General features: G+C 38.1%; 1 protein-coding gene across 1 annotated transcript in view; it reads left to right on the top strand.

Annotated features, from left to right (window-relative positions):
• LOC140241533 (Y+L amino acid transporter 2-like) overlaps window positions 1–17,383 on the top strand; it is a 46,284-nt gene extending 28,901 nt beyond the window's left edge. The window contains exons 2-10 of the mRNA XM_072321267.1: window positions 862–987; window positions 7,426–7,519; window positions 9,196–9,240; window positions 9,676–9,799; window positions 10,329–10,432; window positions 10,986–11,082; window positions 12,332–12,481; window positions 13,712–13,889; window positions 14,684–17,383. Coding sequence (XP_072177368.1) covers window positions 862–987; window positions 7,426–7,519; window positions 9,196–9,240; window positions 9,676–9,799; window positions 10,329–10,432; window positions 10,986–11,082; window positions 12,332–12,481; window positions 13,712–13,889; window positions 14,684–14,739 — 974 coding nt within the window. The 3' untranslated portion in view covers window positions 14,740–17,383. The remainder of the gene's footprint in view (window positions 1–861; window positions 988–7,425; window positions 7,520–9,195; window positions 9,241–9,675; window positions 9,800–10,328; window positions 10,433–10,985; window positions 11,083–12,331; window positions 12,482–13,711; window positions 13,890–14,683) is intronic.
• Window positions 17,384–17,968: the final 585 nt, after the last annotated feature.

Here is a 17,968-nt window from a genome sequence, read left to right as displayed (position 1 = left end):
ACGGTGACACCTATCATCCCTACCCCCCCCCCAACACACACACACACACACACACACACACGCACACACACACACACACACACACACACACACACACACACACACACACTCACACAAATACACCTTGTCGAGTAACCACTTGCAGATTGCATTCGACTGTATTCCGTGTATTCACCACTTGGATTTGAAAAATTTTTTTTTTCGCCGTAAAACTAAGAATACTATGGTAGTATAGCAGGAGGACTGAGTGCGTGCGCACATCAGCAATGAGCCTTCTTTTTCTTTGATGGGGAATTTGCCTCAAAATCTACGTGTCGATTCAGTGAATACAGAAATATTAGTAGAACACATCAGCGACAAGCTTGAGAAAAACTAGACAATCCGTTCAGAAGTTATGCATTTTCAAAGTTTTAGGAAAATCCGTGTGTCATCATCGCTGGACGAGAAATGTACAACAAATCGATGTGTCCCTAGGGCAACGATGTAAAGGATGTACAAAGGATTTTAAGAGCGCTTTCACTGTCAGAAAGCATGCAAGGGAATGATAACACGTCACAATATATCCGTAACAAGTCAAAGGAATGTGTACTTTTAATAAAGATGGAAATTTAAATCTGATTAAAGTAAAAGCAGTCGAATCGTCACGGTCTCAAATTATGGAACTATTTTCTCATTCAGACGAACCTACAATAACCGAAAAGAAAAAAAAAATGATGTCCGAATCATAAACATTCATGATCGTAATACCAACAAAACTATAAGCTTTTACATCTGAATGTAAATCTTGTGCAACAATTTTAAGACAACGAGATCAAAATAGCAATAAAGAACATGTTTCTTCTCTTTTCTTTTGTCCCACAGTCACCGTCATGTACGTGAACTGTCGCAGCGTGAAGTGGGCGACGAGCGTGCAATCGATATTCACCGTGGCCAAACTGTCTGCACTGTTTATCATCATTATTTCCGGGCTCGTTCTGCTTTGTAAAGGTAACGTTGTCGGATCTGTATTCGATCATTGATATCAAATCACGATAGATCGTGATCGCGATTATATCGACAAAAGACCACAAGGGCGATTTACTTAATTCTTGGGATGAACCGTTCGATTATTTTGTTTTCTTTCGATACCATGGTGCTGATTTTTAAAAATTGTCAGTTGGGTTTGCAGCCATTTGATATCTATAACTTCCAGTTCTTGTTAATCATTCCTCTTGATTGATCTCATCGGTCATTTCTGTCCAAGGGTTGTACTTAATCTCACTTTCACCCTTCAAGTCCCAGAAACCACATTATTTTGTGTGATTTGCTACTTCAGATTTCATTATGAATTTTGCTCTTATAGTTATTATGGGTTTAATAGGACAAGAGTACAAAATTTCCCCTTTCGCATTCTTGTGTTGCAAGAATCTTCCCTGTTTGAATATTCATAAATAACTGGCAACATTTTGATAACATCAAATTTCATGTTTTACTCTAAAATTGGCAATCTTTACTTCTATATAATTTTAGCAGATGAATCAAGCTAGTTATTTCTATCCTTTATGTTGGTAATATAAATAGGACATTAGGTAAAATACAGTGTTGCAACTGACGTGATTAACAATAAAGTGACAGTTCTGTAGCGATATTCCTCGGGACTTTACGGGTTAAATGCCCACATATTTAATTCATTAATATTTTAATTATTAACAAGTTGTGGGCAGCAGTATACATTCTTATTGTAACATGGGTCCGTGCCAACGGCTCGTCACATCAAATTTGTAAAGATCTGCGCTCTCTACGGTGTTTGCCTGCATCAAAGTAGTTGTCTTTCTAACATTCAAATGATTATTTCTTATAACTTGTTTCGACGTACCAACGTATCATATGATTACATGCTCGTTTAGTTATCGTCCAGTGCTCTTGTACCTTCCTCACGTTCTATTGATTATGTCCCTCAGCAGCATGGTCTATTTGATACATTATCATTCATCCATTTCCGTGTTCAACAAACTCTTGGACATATGCAATTTGCATGATGCTTGACGTACATTGTAACTTGTGACATAATTTTATCAAGTCGTCAAGTAGCGCCGCTAAGTACTCTTCTTTTCGCATCCATAAGAATTAATGTGAATATGTATGTATATCTGTGAATGTGTCTGTGCATGTGTGTGTTTGTATGTTTGTGCGTGCAAGTTCTTATGAGTGTGCTTGTTATTAGGGGCCTATAACTTATCGAAGTTTGTTACCGTGCATATCAATACGAAACTTTTTCTTATCTTTCTTTCGCGTTGGTTTTTAAAGAGTGTAAAAAGCAAAGGAAACACACACACACACACACATACACACACACACAAACAATGAATAGAGGTTCTGATCCAAGAGTACACGTATTCGATTTTCCTGTTTATGATAACGCAAAATCCAATAGAATTGTAGCATTCGAGAAACACAAACGAGCATGACTACGTCACAAGAAGTGAACAACTTAGTTAGGTCATAAGAATCATAGAATTTCATTCTTCGAATTTCGCAGAAACACTCGTCAATCTTAGCTTAGGTCATTGTGTCCGCTCCTCTCCTCTCTATTACCATAGATTCAGAACATGCAAAATACCGTGTCGTTTCTCCACTTCATCTAGTTTTATCAGATACAGTTATGCTCCTATTATGGTTCCATTGATTGTCTACTCTCCTCAGTTGTACTCATAGCGAAGTTTTGTCACATTTCCAGCTTTCACTACACCACTCTCTAAAGCTACTTCATGTCAACGGTGCTCCGACACCGGTGGAGTAATAGCGCCATCTTTAGGGTACGTCTGGAAGTAGGCCGAATTCAAGACAATAAAAAGTTATTTGGGAAATACTCCAGATTGTGCTTTACCTGCAACGAAACTGGAAGGATTTCAATATTTCGAGACTGTTCGCGCAGATAATTAATTCAGCCAAATTTCTCACGCAAACTATTTAAATACCTTTGGTGAACTCTTAAAAAGTGAACGATGCGCTATATTTCGGCAAGGACAGCGATGCATAAAAATCTGTCAGAAAGCTACTCTTTGGTGGATTTCTTCTTTTTGTCCTGTAGCATAACACCAAGGTGATTAACCCCGCATAGATTGCTTCACGTTAAGACATACTATATAATACATTGTGATTTGGACCATGCAATATAGAGACCATCATAGATCTATATTTAGTTGCATAGATCTCAATGAATTACGAGCACTGACAAAGCAAAGTCCAAAGAACTGACAAATAAATAAACGTACGTCTAATTGTCTAAATGAGACAGGCGAAATCACCTAGCTACTGAGTGACTATTAGTGCCACCATCAATTTGCTGAATTTGCACCGCAGATTACAGAATCAAACTCTGAGAGCCTTCAAATATGCCTTTTCATCTATAACGAGGGCAATGAAGTCGACAAACTATAGACTTCAATATTGGAAATACACTGTGTCATGAAATCGCTTTTCCTGACTAAAGCGGGATAAAAGTGTCACTATTATAGATTTGAACCCGTCACTGAAACGAGTAAGGTTAATGCAGGAGCTGAGTCATTATGAAAAGTTGGTGATCGTCATCTTATAAACTTGGGAATCACTAATGAAAGCAGTACATTTACAAGAGCATGCTGTTATTGTCAATTACGTGATTTACGTGACAGTACGACTGTATATTTAGCCAGAGGACTTGGAGGTAAACCAACAGAAATCATGGCACTTGATGTTGTATGGGCTATACTGTACCTTCAAATGAAGATTTTGAAATGCCAGCTTTGACCCTGTTTGCATAACCAAGATGGCCATGTATAAGTTTGCCATTATCATAAGATATGGTCAATTGTTCACGATCTAAGATCAGTAGAATGCTTGTGGGGTACGCTTCTAGGCGAAGATTTTGACTAGATGTTGCTCAGTATGAGCAACAAGTGTCATATTCACAAGCCTTCAGGCTGTTTTTAGCGCCGAAAAATGTGAGATTAAGGAGCTGAAGCCGAGAGTGTCAGCCTCTGAACCCTAGACCTTGCTTTGCCTGTCGCTACCCTTTTGTTCACTTTTCTTGCGAGAGGGCTTTAAACAAAGACAAAGTATGACGATTAGCTTACGTGCCTTTTGAACACAAGGCTATAGTATCAACGTTACATTGTAAAGTCGTGAAAGAAAGACCTTTTAGACAAATAACCTAGCCGGCAAAACATTTCAGTACAGGTTTCAGTTTAAAGGGACTGTGCAAAGCATAGGCATGTTGACTTCTGTTGATTTATGATACCGTCAGCATCACTTATGTGGCCACATTGATGTCTAATTAAGGGTCATATATTTCATAATAATTTTTCCACTATTTTTCTTTGATTACTTGACGAAGACCACTTTATGATGATCTCATTCTATACACAGGATTGTTAATAAAGTCAATATCTTGAAGTATTTGACGCGCACTGAAATGAGATCATAAGTTCTTAACCATAATCACGCACCAGGTTACTGACAGTGTTTTTTTATGCCGAATCATCATGCCGCCTTCCTTTCGTCAGTTTCTCCAAACTTCATTAGCTTTTTTTTATGATGCCCTAATAACTATCAGCTGCAAGGCCCCATGACATTCCACGCGTTTTACACACACACACACACACACACACACACACACACACACACACACACACAAATTGACTAGATACAAATTCCTCGTTTAAACGATGTAACCGGAGATAATGCACCGATTACAGGGAGAATAAAGACGTGCGATTGCGGGTCGAAGGTCAATATACGTTCTTCAAGATTGATCGCCGGGGATCAACGTTCACACACGTGATGAAATTGACTCTTAGACAGCAGCCTGAAGGCAAGCATGGAAGACCGTGAAGACGTAAGCTCTATCATCTATCACGACGATGACACTGGACCGAAACTTTCTCATCGGAGAAGTGTCACGAAGGATACTGATCTTGACGATGGGGAGGATATCGACAAGTCGAAGAAGAAACTGGATGACGACGACGATGATGACCGAGATAAGGTTCGACTAAGGCGCCGCTTGACGCTGCTCGATGGCGTCGCAATCAACATTGGTATCATCATCGGATCGGGAATCTTTGTCTCGCCGAAGGGAGTGTTGGCAGGCGTGGGCAGCGTCGGGGCCACCCTCATCGTTTGGGCCTTCTGCGGCCTTTTCTCGCTCCTCGGCGCCCTCTGCTACGCCGAGCTGGGCACGATGATTCCAGCTTCGGGTGGAGCCTACGCCTACATCCAGGTCGTCTACGGAGATTTCTTCGCCTTTATGATCATATGGATAGCTTCCATTATGGCACAGCCTGGCTCGTTTGCCGTGCTTGCTCTGACGTTCGCAAACTACAGCCTGCAGCTGGTGTACCCCTACATTGACTGTCCTCCTCCACGGACTGTTACGATACTCATCGCCGACTGCTGCTTGAGTGAGTAAAGTTAACTTCACGAATTCCTCTCCACAAAACCCGTTTCCTATAGCTTTACGAATAACTGTTGTTTAAACTTTTTAAATTTCTCGAGATTTAGAGAAGAGAGTCGCAAGACTCTTTGTGAGAGTCCTAAGACTGTCTTTTTTTTTCATTGTTGATATTATATTGGGAAGGATGTAATGTATTTTCTTGATTTATACAAAATTCTTACAAACATCATGACAGTTTGTTTTACAAGTAAATGAATGACTCAAAGAAAAAGAGGAAAACGGGGGGGGGGGGGCTGCAGCGTATAAAGAATGAGTTTCATCTATTTTAGGCTTTCTTTAGTGGAGAAAAATGTAAGCAACAATTTCGACGTTATTATCAATGACACAGTTGGGTAGTCCTCAGCAATTAGATTATGCGAGCAATAGCGCCCTATTGATACATTGGTGAGATGACTATCAGTTATCCAGATTTAAACCGAAATGATTATCTCTAAAATCAAAATTTGAAATTCTCTCATTTTCGCAGTCTTCGTCTGCTTCATCAATGTTGCCAGCGTACGTTGGTCGATGTGGATACAAGACATTTTCGGGCTCTTCAAGATTCTCGCCCTTCTGATTATCATTATTTCGGGTTTAGTCGAAATTGGAAAAGGTATGTCTGTACACAAGTCTGCATCTCATTATTATTTTTTTTTGAACCATGCGACCCACACTTTAGAGAACCATCTTGACCCGGAAGCGAACCAGCGGCATTGACTCCACTTTGAGCCGAAATGGTATCATCACCTACCATTGAACCAGATTATTCGTGCAGCTATTTGTCCATGTTAGTTAAAACTACGTAGATTTGAGCAGCTTTTAAGTATTTATTATATATGCATACCATATGATATTTGAATACATGTATGATTTTCATTTATTTGAAATAGACATTTGTCGAAGGAACCTACGTGAATAAAGAGGATACGTACATTAGGTTCTTGCTCTGTCAGAAAAAAAAAAGAAAGAATCCGACTCTGCCAATAACAATCATGCTGTGGAAAATGGAAGTTACTTTTTTTTCTGTTGTCAGAAACTGACATATGCGACTAAGATGAAAGCAAGTATTGCTGAATTTTTATGAAGTTTTTCGTTGAATGGATCAGTGGTTCAAGTTGAATTCTCAATAAATACGGCCTCTCGGGAAAGAATCGAGTAAAGCAGTTTCCTTGTTGACCAGTAAGAGTCGTCCGCCATTCTGCATTCTATTCATTTTCCTGCTTGTCACATCTTCTCATAGTCATAGAATATGATTTCGTTCGAGTTCAGAATTCAGTGTGGTGATTTATTTTCATGCAACTTCTAAAATGTGTTCATCAGTAATAAACGCAAAACAGAAGTGGTGTTACCTGTCTCAAACCCGTCTTGATTTCGTGTATTTTGCTTGGATGCGTAGTCGTGTGTTTGAGTTTGCGTGTCGATGAGTGCATGAGATAATGTTGGCTAAGGAAGCTTATTTTTCTTTTTTTTTTCCTGTTGAGAGTGAATTTTACATTTTTTTTTTCATCCTACGACTAGCCTGAGCATATCCACTCATATCCTCTTTTCATTTCTCCCCTCTTCCAGATTTATATCAACATGCATTTCAAAAGTCACACTTCATTTTATGTTGTGTGTGTGTGTGTGTGTGTCTGTGTGTGAATTTGTATGTGTGTGTAGGTGCTTGTTTCAAATGTCAAACCAAACACAACCAAGTTTCTTTGGTGCCAATAAATAGCAACAGTGATCCTCATTTGGCTAACTCTTCTGTTTTTGTAATTGTTGCGATCCATTTTCTATTTTACAAACGGAATGTTTTATTTCAAAAAAGATAATGTTTTAAAACAGTTTTGTATTTTCGTTACGCAGTGAAAATGGACTTTGAAACTGTGCTTTATTATAACTCTTTCCATGTCATTGAAATCAAATTTTGCTACTGATATTTAGAGCCTTAGTTATTACAGTATCATTATCTATTTTTCTTTCCCTGGTAGGAAACACCCAGAACTTTGAAAACGCTTTCGAGGGTACGGATCTTTCAGGATTGGGCGTGGCATTCTACTCCGGTCTCTTCTCTTACGCTGGATGGTAAGTTATTGTTGTTTTTTCCCCTATAATTTTCACTTAGCCATGTAATTCTACTAACTCTGGTTCACTTTCGCCGAATGCCGAATGTGTTATTTGTCTGATTTTTACGTTGCAAGTTGCTTTTTTTTTTTAGGACGCGGAATACACTTCGAATTGAATCATAGGTATGATAATGGATTAGGGTCATGCACGGCCACTTTCACTGCCTGTCTCAAGGAATTAAATATTCAAGATAAATATTCAGTTGGTTAACGAAATTCTCATAATGACTCAAAAGTCTTGAATAAAAAAAAAGAGCGAAAACAACAACACTTGAAGTATCTATAATAGGAGAATTAATGACAAGATGAATTTTCAATCAGATGAAAAAACACAACATGATAAATCACAAACAAAATAACATTCAATTCAGTATAGCTGTAAGCAAAGTTTCAAATCGTAGCAATGTTTCAAATTAAAAACGAAAGACAACAGCAGTGTGTGTGTCGATCTTTGATATGCGTCATTTTGTGACTTGTTTTTGCAGCAAAATAGGTGCGTAAGCAGGGAACACGTTCAAGAAAAATAATGTGAAAATAGGAAATATTGAAACAGTTCTAAAAAGAAATCATATGCCAGAAACTGCAACTTTTGTATTATTGCTCTCTTCGCATACCTCGTGCAGATTGCGTGTGGAAAATGTACATACAGAAACAACATCTAACCTATAGGTTATAATCAATATGTAATGCGTTATTGTAACAAGAAGTTTTAAGACTTTTTAACTGTATTGATGCCTCTGAGTCACCTGTTGAGAGAAATAGTTATACCAACATGATTTGCTCGTTATATTTACCATTCGTATGGAGGGTTTATGACAATGGCGTACACACAGAGCTCCTGCAAATTGTAATCGTCAGTGACTATCGCCTATCGTTGTACATGTGGACACAAATTAATCATGACACATGGTGTCACGTATACATTTATGATTGTAATCGCTCGTGAGATGAAGGGAGATCTCCTTATGTTCGGCATCTGAAAAACAAAAAGTTGTTCAGTTTCTGTTTGGCTGAACTTCCATTGTTCTTCACAAATGTCAATATTTCATTTTGTGTTGTTGATCTTTATCAAATATCATATATATACAATCAAAAGACATTGAAGACTAAGAATGAATGTGTTATCGATGATTATGGAGGTTGAATCGCATCGCATTTTTACAAAGACGCCACGGGGACCTGCAATATGATACGATATATAATCTACTGTACCTTTCTGGCAAATCAGAATAGCTTTTATAATGTGCCGTGACGTTTAATCATATCATTCAAATGCCATGTTTGAAGAACTCTGCGTTCTGTCAGAGTAACGACAAAATCCACGCTGTTACTGAAAGAACTGATACATGTACCTGCAGGTAAAGCACCTTCCACGAGCACTTTTATTGTTCCTATTTCTTTAAGTCAGTCTGTGTCAATGAAAAGTTATATGTAGTGATAATGCCTACAGTGTATATCACTTAAAAAAAAAGAATACATATATGTCAGATTCTTCTTTGGTTTTTTTTTTTGTGTGTGTGTGCACACGTTCTGTACGGGCTTTTTAAAAAGAGGATAATATGTGTATGATATCCACTGTTCGCTCTATGATTTTCAAATGCCATATAGCCAATAAATGTCATCCTTTATTCACAGGTACTCGCTGAACATTGTTGTGGAGGAGTTGAAAGATCCATACAAGTAAGAGCATCGACATACAAAAGTACAATAGTTTAATTCCTGGTAATCAAGTAGTCAGTCTTTCTGTCATGTTAAAAAATGCTTGCCATTTCAGTCAATGAATTATTTTGGAAGCACAACAAAATCTTGATTGAGTGCTTTTGATAATGATGAAAACTTAATAATCTAGAACTTTGTTTTCGATATCTCAGCCAGTTCAAAACCGATTTTCGTCAACTAGATTTTGAATTCCTTTTAGAATTATATGCTCTTTCATATTTTATAAAAGATTTATTGTTATCTTAAAAAAAATCATCATTAGAATGGTTGGAAACCTGAACCTCATCTCAACCGAAACTGTACCATCCCTTTAAGAAAGATTAGATGTGTTAATGATACAAGATACAATGCAATATACACACGATTAATCACAATGCGTCTTTATTCATTCGCCAGAAATCTACCACGTGCAATATATATAACTATCTTCACCGTCACCATTGTGTACGTGCTGACAAACTTGGCCTATTTCGCTGCCCTCTCGCCCGAGGAACTTCTGGCTTCCAATGCTGTAGCTGTGGTGAGTATGCGAAAATGTAGCTCGACAGCAATGCTAACCATGAGTTACATTTTTGTGTTATATACATTTTCAGCGCTAGGAAACGGTTCGGACTATTTTCTTTTTTTTTTCTTTTTTTTTTCCGTTACAGCAAGCTTTCAGGAAATGAGAACATGTAAGTGTTTTGATTGTCGAAGAAAAGACTACGAGATAAACACTTCGATGTAGGTAGATACGTTAATGAAATATTTTCATAAAACAAACACAAAAAGCACTGATACCATTTAAGAGACCAAGTATCGTAAAGGCGGTGCCTTTACGATAGGCACAGATAAAAGGGTCAAACTGCATTTCCAGAATAACAACAGAATAATGAGTCGGAAGATAGATTAAAAAGGTAAATAGATATGCGAGAGTAATGAAAGAACCATATAATCATCCTGCTATGTCATGATGTCGTAACCTATCTGGCTATTCAGAAGTATTGATTTGGTGTTTGTTTTGTTTTTGTTTTTGTTTCTTTTCACCTCTACTTAATTGCCATCACAAGACGTATGGCGCCAAAGTGCTTGGAAGCTTTGCCTGGATCATGCCCGTCGCAGTGGCGCTCTCCACATTCGGCTCCGCCAACGGCAACATGCTCACATGCTCAAGGTTTGTATGCGTATAATATCGGGGCAAGGCAAGCACACACACACACACACACACACACGCACACACACACACACACACGTTCGTATATATACTTTAATTATATATGAATGGATAAAGAGACAGGGACAGAGACAAAGTAAAACATTTTGATACAAAACTCTCAAACTTTCGTCTCACATATCGGCCAAAGGGCAAGCTTTCCATGTCCTTTCTTTTTTACAGGTCCTTTAGTAAGCTTGGTACGTTTTCAAGAGGAATTTAATTATTTTTCAAATACATGTAATAGGTCTCCCAGTTCATACAATGCAGTCTATTTGATTTGACGATATCCATGCTATGTGAACACAAGACTCTTGACGGATTTCTCGACTGTTTAATTTTCATTGTTTTAAACATCCAGTGGCCCCCTAGATTTAGTGAATGAGGTATCGTACGTGTTTCGGTGCGTTATTGACTTGCCATGTTTGCCAAGTATTTCAAAGATCGAAATCACTTTTGATATACATGTAATTGTCTATTAACTTATTCATGATTCTAATATTTTTGTATTCAGGTTATTCTTCGTCGGAGCCCGCGAGAAACACCTTCCAAACCTTCTATCCATGATCAACATCGAGCGCAACACGCCTGTGCCGTCACTACTCTTCACAGTACGTTGTTTCGTCCTACACGGATATGTTGTGGGCTGCTGTAATACATCAGTGTACCATTGTCTCATGCATACAGTCAATGATCACTTGTACACAGTCATAGTTCAGTCATGGTAGCTTGAAGGTTATTCATTTTGAAGGTCATCCTGATTTCGACACAGTACAATATCCTACCATTCGTGTAACCCATTGTCATGAAATGAGTACGTGGTCTCTGTACCATTTGACTCATTGCCTACGACTACCCTGGTGTGCACATTACAAAGTCTACTGAAATTTTAAAATCTCGTAGGGAATTAGTTAATGCTGTTAATCTATCTGTGTAACGGGACAAGGGACCTTAACATATTCATTGACTCCTGCTGAGTTGCAAATTTAAGTCTCACCTTGTGTCCGCAAGAGGACCTCTGAAATCTTACATAATATCTCTTCCTGTCTTGGCGTGATAACATACAAGCGGCCCTGATTTGGGTGATTGTTTTTGTCCTTTGAAGTACAATCCATGTAACACACCAGTGTCTCCCTCGTTGCTCTTCAGACCTCCCTGACTATGACGTATGAAAAATGATTTGCAGCCCTGTCTCTATGGGGGAGGGGGAAGCACCCTAAATACGGTGTTCGCTTTCCAGAAGGGTGCACTATGGAAAGCAATATTTTTTCCTCCTCCAGATTTTATACACTGTCTTCCTCATGGCGGAAGGGGCGCTCGACATATCATAGTACTTTGTCTGGAGATTCGTTATTATTCGTAATTATTGCGCAAATGAGTTAATGTTACCGATTAACTCTAGACTTGCTGACACACTGTTGACAGTACTCAAAGTTATTGATCATTTACAAATATAAGGAAATCAAACATAGCCAATATAAGATTGGGTACAATAACGACATAAAAAGCGATTAAAAGTACGACAAACAGGCAATATATCTTGGGGTCATCAGGTCGAGATTGTCACAGCTGTTGTTTTTATCTATCTGATGGCCAACACTTATTGATGCCTTAGACATTTGTACAAATTGGTAGCAGATGTTAATGACAAAACTGTGTTTTTTAGCTATAAATCACCGTGACAAATCTTCACAATATAATCGTATTTGGCCCTCAGAAGGCAGACTGAATTAATTTCGTAGGAGATTTAGATTATGTCTTGAAGTGATGTAGGAGTCAATTGCTCGAGTATCTCATCAAGTTTGCATAATATTTTGCCTTCTTCCATTTTTTCCTCTCTATCTCTCTCGGTGTTACCAGTCTTTACTGACCATCCTGTACTCGCTAGCTGGTGACGTCTTCACTCTCATCAATTATTTTAATTTCGTCACGTGGTTCAGCAGCGCCCTCGCCGTTGCAGGTCTTCTATGGCTACGATACAAGGAGCCAGACAGACCCAGACCGTACAAGGTAAAGATGAAGTACCGGGGACAGTTAGGTTTACCTCTGACAGTAACAGTCGCCAACGATCCCTAGTTTTGCAGGAGGGTCTCCGAAATGATGATTTTAATAAATATAATTCTTGTTTAACCAGGGTAACCTCTTCAGTCTTGCCACTGCTCTACCAGAGGGCCCTGCTATTATTATCATTACCCTAGCGTTGCTAGGTACCCATTTATACACCTGGGTAGAGAGGGATGTGGTGGGTAAAACATCTTGTCCAACATCTTGTAAGCGCTGGGCGAGAATCGAACTCGTGTCCTCCGATAGGGAGTCGGGAGTCTTAGCCTCTATACCACAGCGCCCCCACTAGTCTGCATGGTCAAACTCAGTTTATTCTAAGATGATTCAAAGGACCACTATCCTGTCTCGCTGCTGAACAATTGGGCAATTTCAAAGATCTGCCTTAAATTAGATTAATCAACGTATACTGAAACGTGACATATACCTCTTTAGGGTCTCCAATTTGATTAACTGACCACATTATATGCTTTTAGGTTTCATGACTTGTACACAGCACAGCAATTGAAATATAAAATCGTCGTTTTTCTGCTACTTTTAAGTCGGTTACAGTTCGTTTTTCCGAAGGTTCGTTGTTCCGAAAGCTCGTTTATTAATCTGAAATGAAACACATGTATGGTTTGTTATTCGGAAGGTTCGTTAATCCAAAATGAAATAGGTTCGTTTTTCCGAAGGTTCGTTAACACCAGAGAGTTTCTACGTGTAGTTGGTTGGTACTCACTCACCTTCTTTTCCTTTTCGCTGTAATGAACCTTATCTTATTTTTAGATTATCGAACAATCGGAATAACGAACCTTATTTCAATTTTGATTAATGAACATCGAGTTATCGGAAATTTGTGTGTTTCGGAATAACGAACCCTCGAAATAACGAACCTTATTTCATTTTCGAATTAACGGACCTTGAAAATAACGAACATAAGTCGTTTGATCATCATTATCATTTGCAATCATTACGTAGAATGTAATTTCCTGAATAGGCAATAGCTATAAAAATAGTGGGGAAAAAAGGGAATTATCATAAACCATGGTAACAGACAGTCTTTTTAAACGGATACTCACATAAAGTATTACATGCATTCAGGGAAGGGGAAACGTAGATAAACAGATATATATATATATATATATATATGTTGCACCCTACTCTACACGTTTTTTATTTTCTCGCAAAATCGTACAGGTCAACATCCTCCTTCCCATCATCTTCGTCATCGCCTGCATCTTCCTGCTCGTCATGGGAACCATCGCTGCCCCACTCGACACCGTCATCGGTATCGCCATCATGTGCACGGGCATTCCAGTCTACTTCTTCATCGTGCGGCCCAAGAACAAACCTCTGTGGGCGCTCAAGGCCAACGGTGAGTATCCGCGGTCACCTGACCGTTAGTTTTCTCTATAAAAACGTAAAATACAATGACGAGATTGAATTAAAAAAACAGCAAAGTTTCCGCAAGTCCTTTATTCAGTTTACAGGAAAACCTCGTTATGATGAGGACCTAAAAAGCATGAAAATTACCTCGTCACACCAGGTTTTTCACTATAGATCATTATACAAAAACAAAAGGTACAAAATCACCTTGTCACAAGAGGGCTTTGTTATATCCAACCTCATTATAAGGAAGTTCTACTGTATTATACAATGTACGTTATTTTCTACTGTTACTATTACTGCTGCTGTTGCTGCTGCAGCTAATTCTATTACTATTTTTTATCGCTAACGTTAACTGATTGTTGATTGATAATGAATTATATAGTATACAAATGCTGCGACTATACAATGGACTATCGTTACAGAAAACCTTTTGGGACCACTGGTATAAGGTCAAAGTTTGATTATACATGTAACAGGAATTGAAAAAGCAATACGAGGAAACTTTAAAAGATGGGGCAAGAAACTGCACTGCTATATTTTCTTATGATAAAAGAGACTTTTATAGAAATTTGGGACATATGTGGTAAAGTGACAAAAACAGATTGATTTATAATACGTTACACACGTCATGGAACTTCTACTTTGTACCGATCCCTACGTTTTCGCGGCACGCATATAACAAACACGTCCTCTGACAGTAAATGTTAACTTTTGAGTAATGTACGCAGGTCGCTGGAGATTGGGCTTCTTTTGATGCTTTCCTATCGTTTGTGTTTTCAGACTTTGTCACCAGATGGTTCCAGAAGCTGATGCTGGTGTGTGCCGAGGAAAGATAATCGAAGGGCAGCTGTGTCTTACTTGAATGAGCGCTCCAAGGAGTATTTATCATAATAATATATTAGGAACACTTACAGGAACGCATAGACATGGTGGTACTTGTCATGCGATAGAGAAGTCTCGACTGGTCCAGACTACAGGAGTGGTTCCGGTATGCATTTTGCTCGTTTTGAACACAAGATAAGCGCTCTGTATCTATTATGAAGGTACTCTACTGTATTACTGAATTAGAGTGCTGTCGCCTGTCGCGCATTATGCATCATTTCATGGAGAAAGACAATGCAAATTTCTCTCTTCATTGTGTCTTGGTATCTCACCAAACAAGAGCATGTTTCCGTCATTAGTGAGAAACTTTAGCTGACGTCAATTTAATGTCAATCTCGCATTTCATTTTCCGTATCAATACTAACGTACGTTTGTAAGGATTATCATTTTCAGGGCATTTTGAACATCCCACATTTTTGTTTAAATCAAACCCTGACTCGAACAAGGAGGCAACATTTACGCAAACCTCGATATTTCTGAGATCAGTTATCGTGAAATCCCTCACTCAGCAAGTTGCTAGTTGGTATTTAAACGTAATAGTCTAGCCGGTTACGTCATTGATGGGTGTGCTGGAAATCACACAGACTTCTCTGAGGTGTTTACTTGTGGAAAATTCTTTGTATTAGATTTGTTGTAGACTGATACCTGTGATGGTGACTGTATAGGATGGGAGTGTGTGCAAATTGTTTTATTTTGAAGTGTGTGGGAGTGTGGTTGGTTGTTCAACATTGGTTATTTCTTACAGTATGTAGCACTTTTTTTTTAGAGAAAATAAAAATGCATAAATCCACCGGCGACATAATAAGCTGACTGAGCTACAGGATATATTATGATGCTACGTGTATGTCTTGCCAATGGAATTGTGTGTGCGATAACGGTTTTATGCACTTTTATTTTGATTTTGATTTTTTGGTCAATGTTTCCCTATTTCTTGCACCCCTGTTACACTGTACTATTGCTCTGACGCACATACTAGCATAGTTATCATAAGTAAATGGAGGAAGTAATATATTATTTGATATCTTTTTAAATCTGCTCATGGAGGATTGCTCTATCTCCCTTTTTGTTCCCCTGTGTTCTATTTTTTTTTAGACGGTATTGCGTGAAGACTTTCATTGCTATGTTTTGGTTTGTAAAAAGTTCATTGACTTTATCAGAATGTATACATGAGTATATGTTTAGGGTTATAGGTAGGACTTACATAGATGCAGCACACCGTAATGTGCTGGTTAGTAAAACAGTACATTTTTGTGGTTAGATCTATTTTTACCTCTGGGAAGGATTGTTTTGCTATTTGGTGTATATATATATATATATATCTTTCTCTTATTGATGTTATGATAACGATGAAGATTATTATGTACAAGCTGTCTCATACTTTCATGCGGGCACGCAACATTCCATGATGATTAATTGGCACAAAGGTAAAATTTCCGAATGTTTTGCATTGTCTGTCCTCAAATTTGATGCGTGCATAACATACACACATACTATAAAATTATGTACACATGCAATTTGAGGACAAACATACATGACATGATGTACATATTATAACCCTTTCGAAGAGAAACAATACCATTTATCATTGTGTTCTCTTAACAAAATTGTAAGAGGTACGCAACATCATCAGGTGCTATATTCCACAGCATATTTCTTAAACGTGTTCTTTAACAGTCATGCTGTAATTACTTTGAACGCATGTGGTACAGTATACGAAACTCTAAACAGAATGATTCATGAGTTGGCCAATATCTTACTTTATATATTGTTCCCCAACAACATTTATAGGTATGACAAGAAAGACATAACTTTATTGAACTCCTCTTTTATAACATGATATCTATAACGGATTGCGCTGTTTATCATCGAAGCGTCTTGGTTCATTTAACACGTCGAGTTGTTGTTGTTGTTGTTGTTTTTTTTAACAGAATTTTCGTACGGTAGTGATATGTGACGACAACGCTGATGACATCGATGTCGATAACGATGAGGATGGTGATGATATCTGTGAGACATCTGTAGTTGTACAAGTTATGCGCACATTCCCTTATCGCCTATTACAATTGCCCGACAATAATGTGTATTTTGCATAAACGTGAACTGCCAAAACTAAGAGTGAGAGTGAAAGAGATAGAGACAGATAGATAGATAGATAGATAGATAGATAGATAGATAGATAGATAGATAGATAGATAGATAGATGACAGATAGAGAGAGAGGGAGAGAGAGAGGGAGAGCACTGTATAACACGTCTTGTTGCCTTACGGTATATACTTAAAAGTCAGCATTAACTACAATTATAGTCATGCGTTATAGACACAAGACAATACAGAAAAAAAGTGCCATGATCCTAATAGGACGTCTCAGGATTCATTACCAATGTCGAGATACATAGTCTTCCTGTAGTTACGTCATTTTGTAATCTGAATCAAGGATATATCAGATCATAATACCAGTGATATGCACAAAATAATGCACATACACAGTCTATTTGTCCCTCATATCAGAATCTGTGTGGATCAGTGTTGTCGACATCATTTAGACTTTTCAGTTCCAGTACCAGCAGACGAATGTGACTGGTAGTTTTGAGTGAAAGATATAAAGCCTCAAAGCTCTCTTGTTTGTGTATGTGTGTGTGTGTGTGTGTGTGTGTGTGTGTGTGTGTTTAGTTATCATTTTATTTGTTTGTTCCGCGGGAATGTGAGGAGAGCTACACTTACATGTTCATGCATGTCACGTTCGTACGATAAAAGCAGGCGTTATTGCATGCATTATGTCTGTTGATTGTATAATCTAGAGACTGTGTCTGAAATTGTTAATACCATTGGATCTAATTTTCCATATGTGTATGTAAAACTTTAAATTGTACATTTTCTATACTAATACATTTTGTATAATATATCGTACCAATGGCTTGCTCTGTTTAATTGAATGATACGCATAATGATCCATATTTAGAGGAAGATATCCTGTCAAGAGAGGGCGCAATTACATTCCGTCCCGCAGACGACATGAACGTGAATTCGCGGTCGATTCTCTATGAGACGTACATTGTACTAGAAGAAAACCTCACAAAACAAAACAAGTGTTTGCTTTGTCTTTGTTTGTTTTTTTTCTTAGCAGTGCAAATTACGCATAACGCATTGCTTTATGATTTACGGACAATGGATAATGTACACATTT

This window comes from Diadema setosum, chromosome 18, assembly GCF_964275005.1.
Source record: "Diadema setosum chromosome 18, eeDiaSeto1, whole genome shotgun sequence".
NCBI classification, from domain to species: domain Eukaryota; kingdom Metazoa; phylum Echinodermata; class Echinoidea; order Diadematoida; family Diadematidae; genus Diadema; species Diadema setosum.
This window is presented reverse-complemented; position numbering and strand designations above follow the sequence as displayed.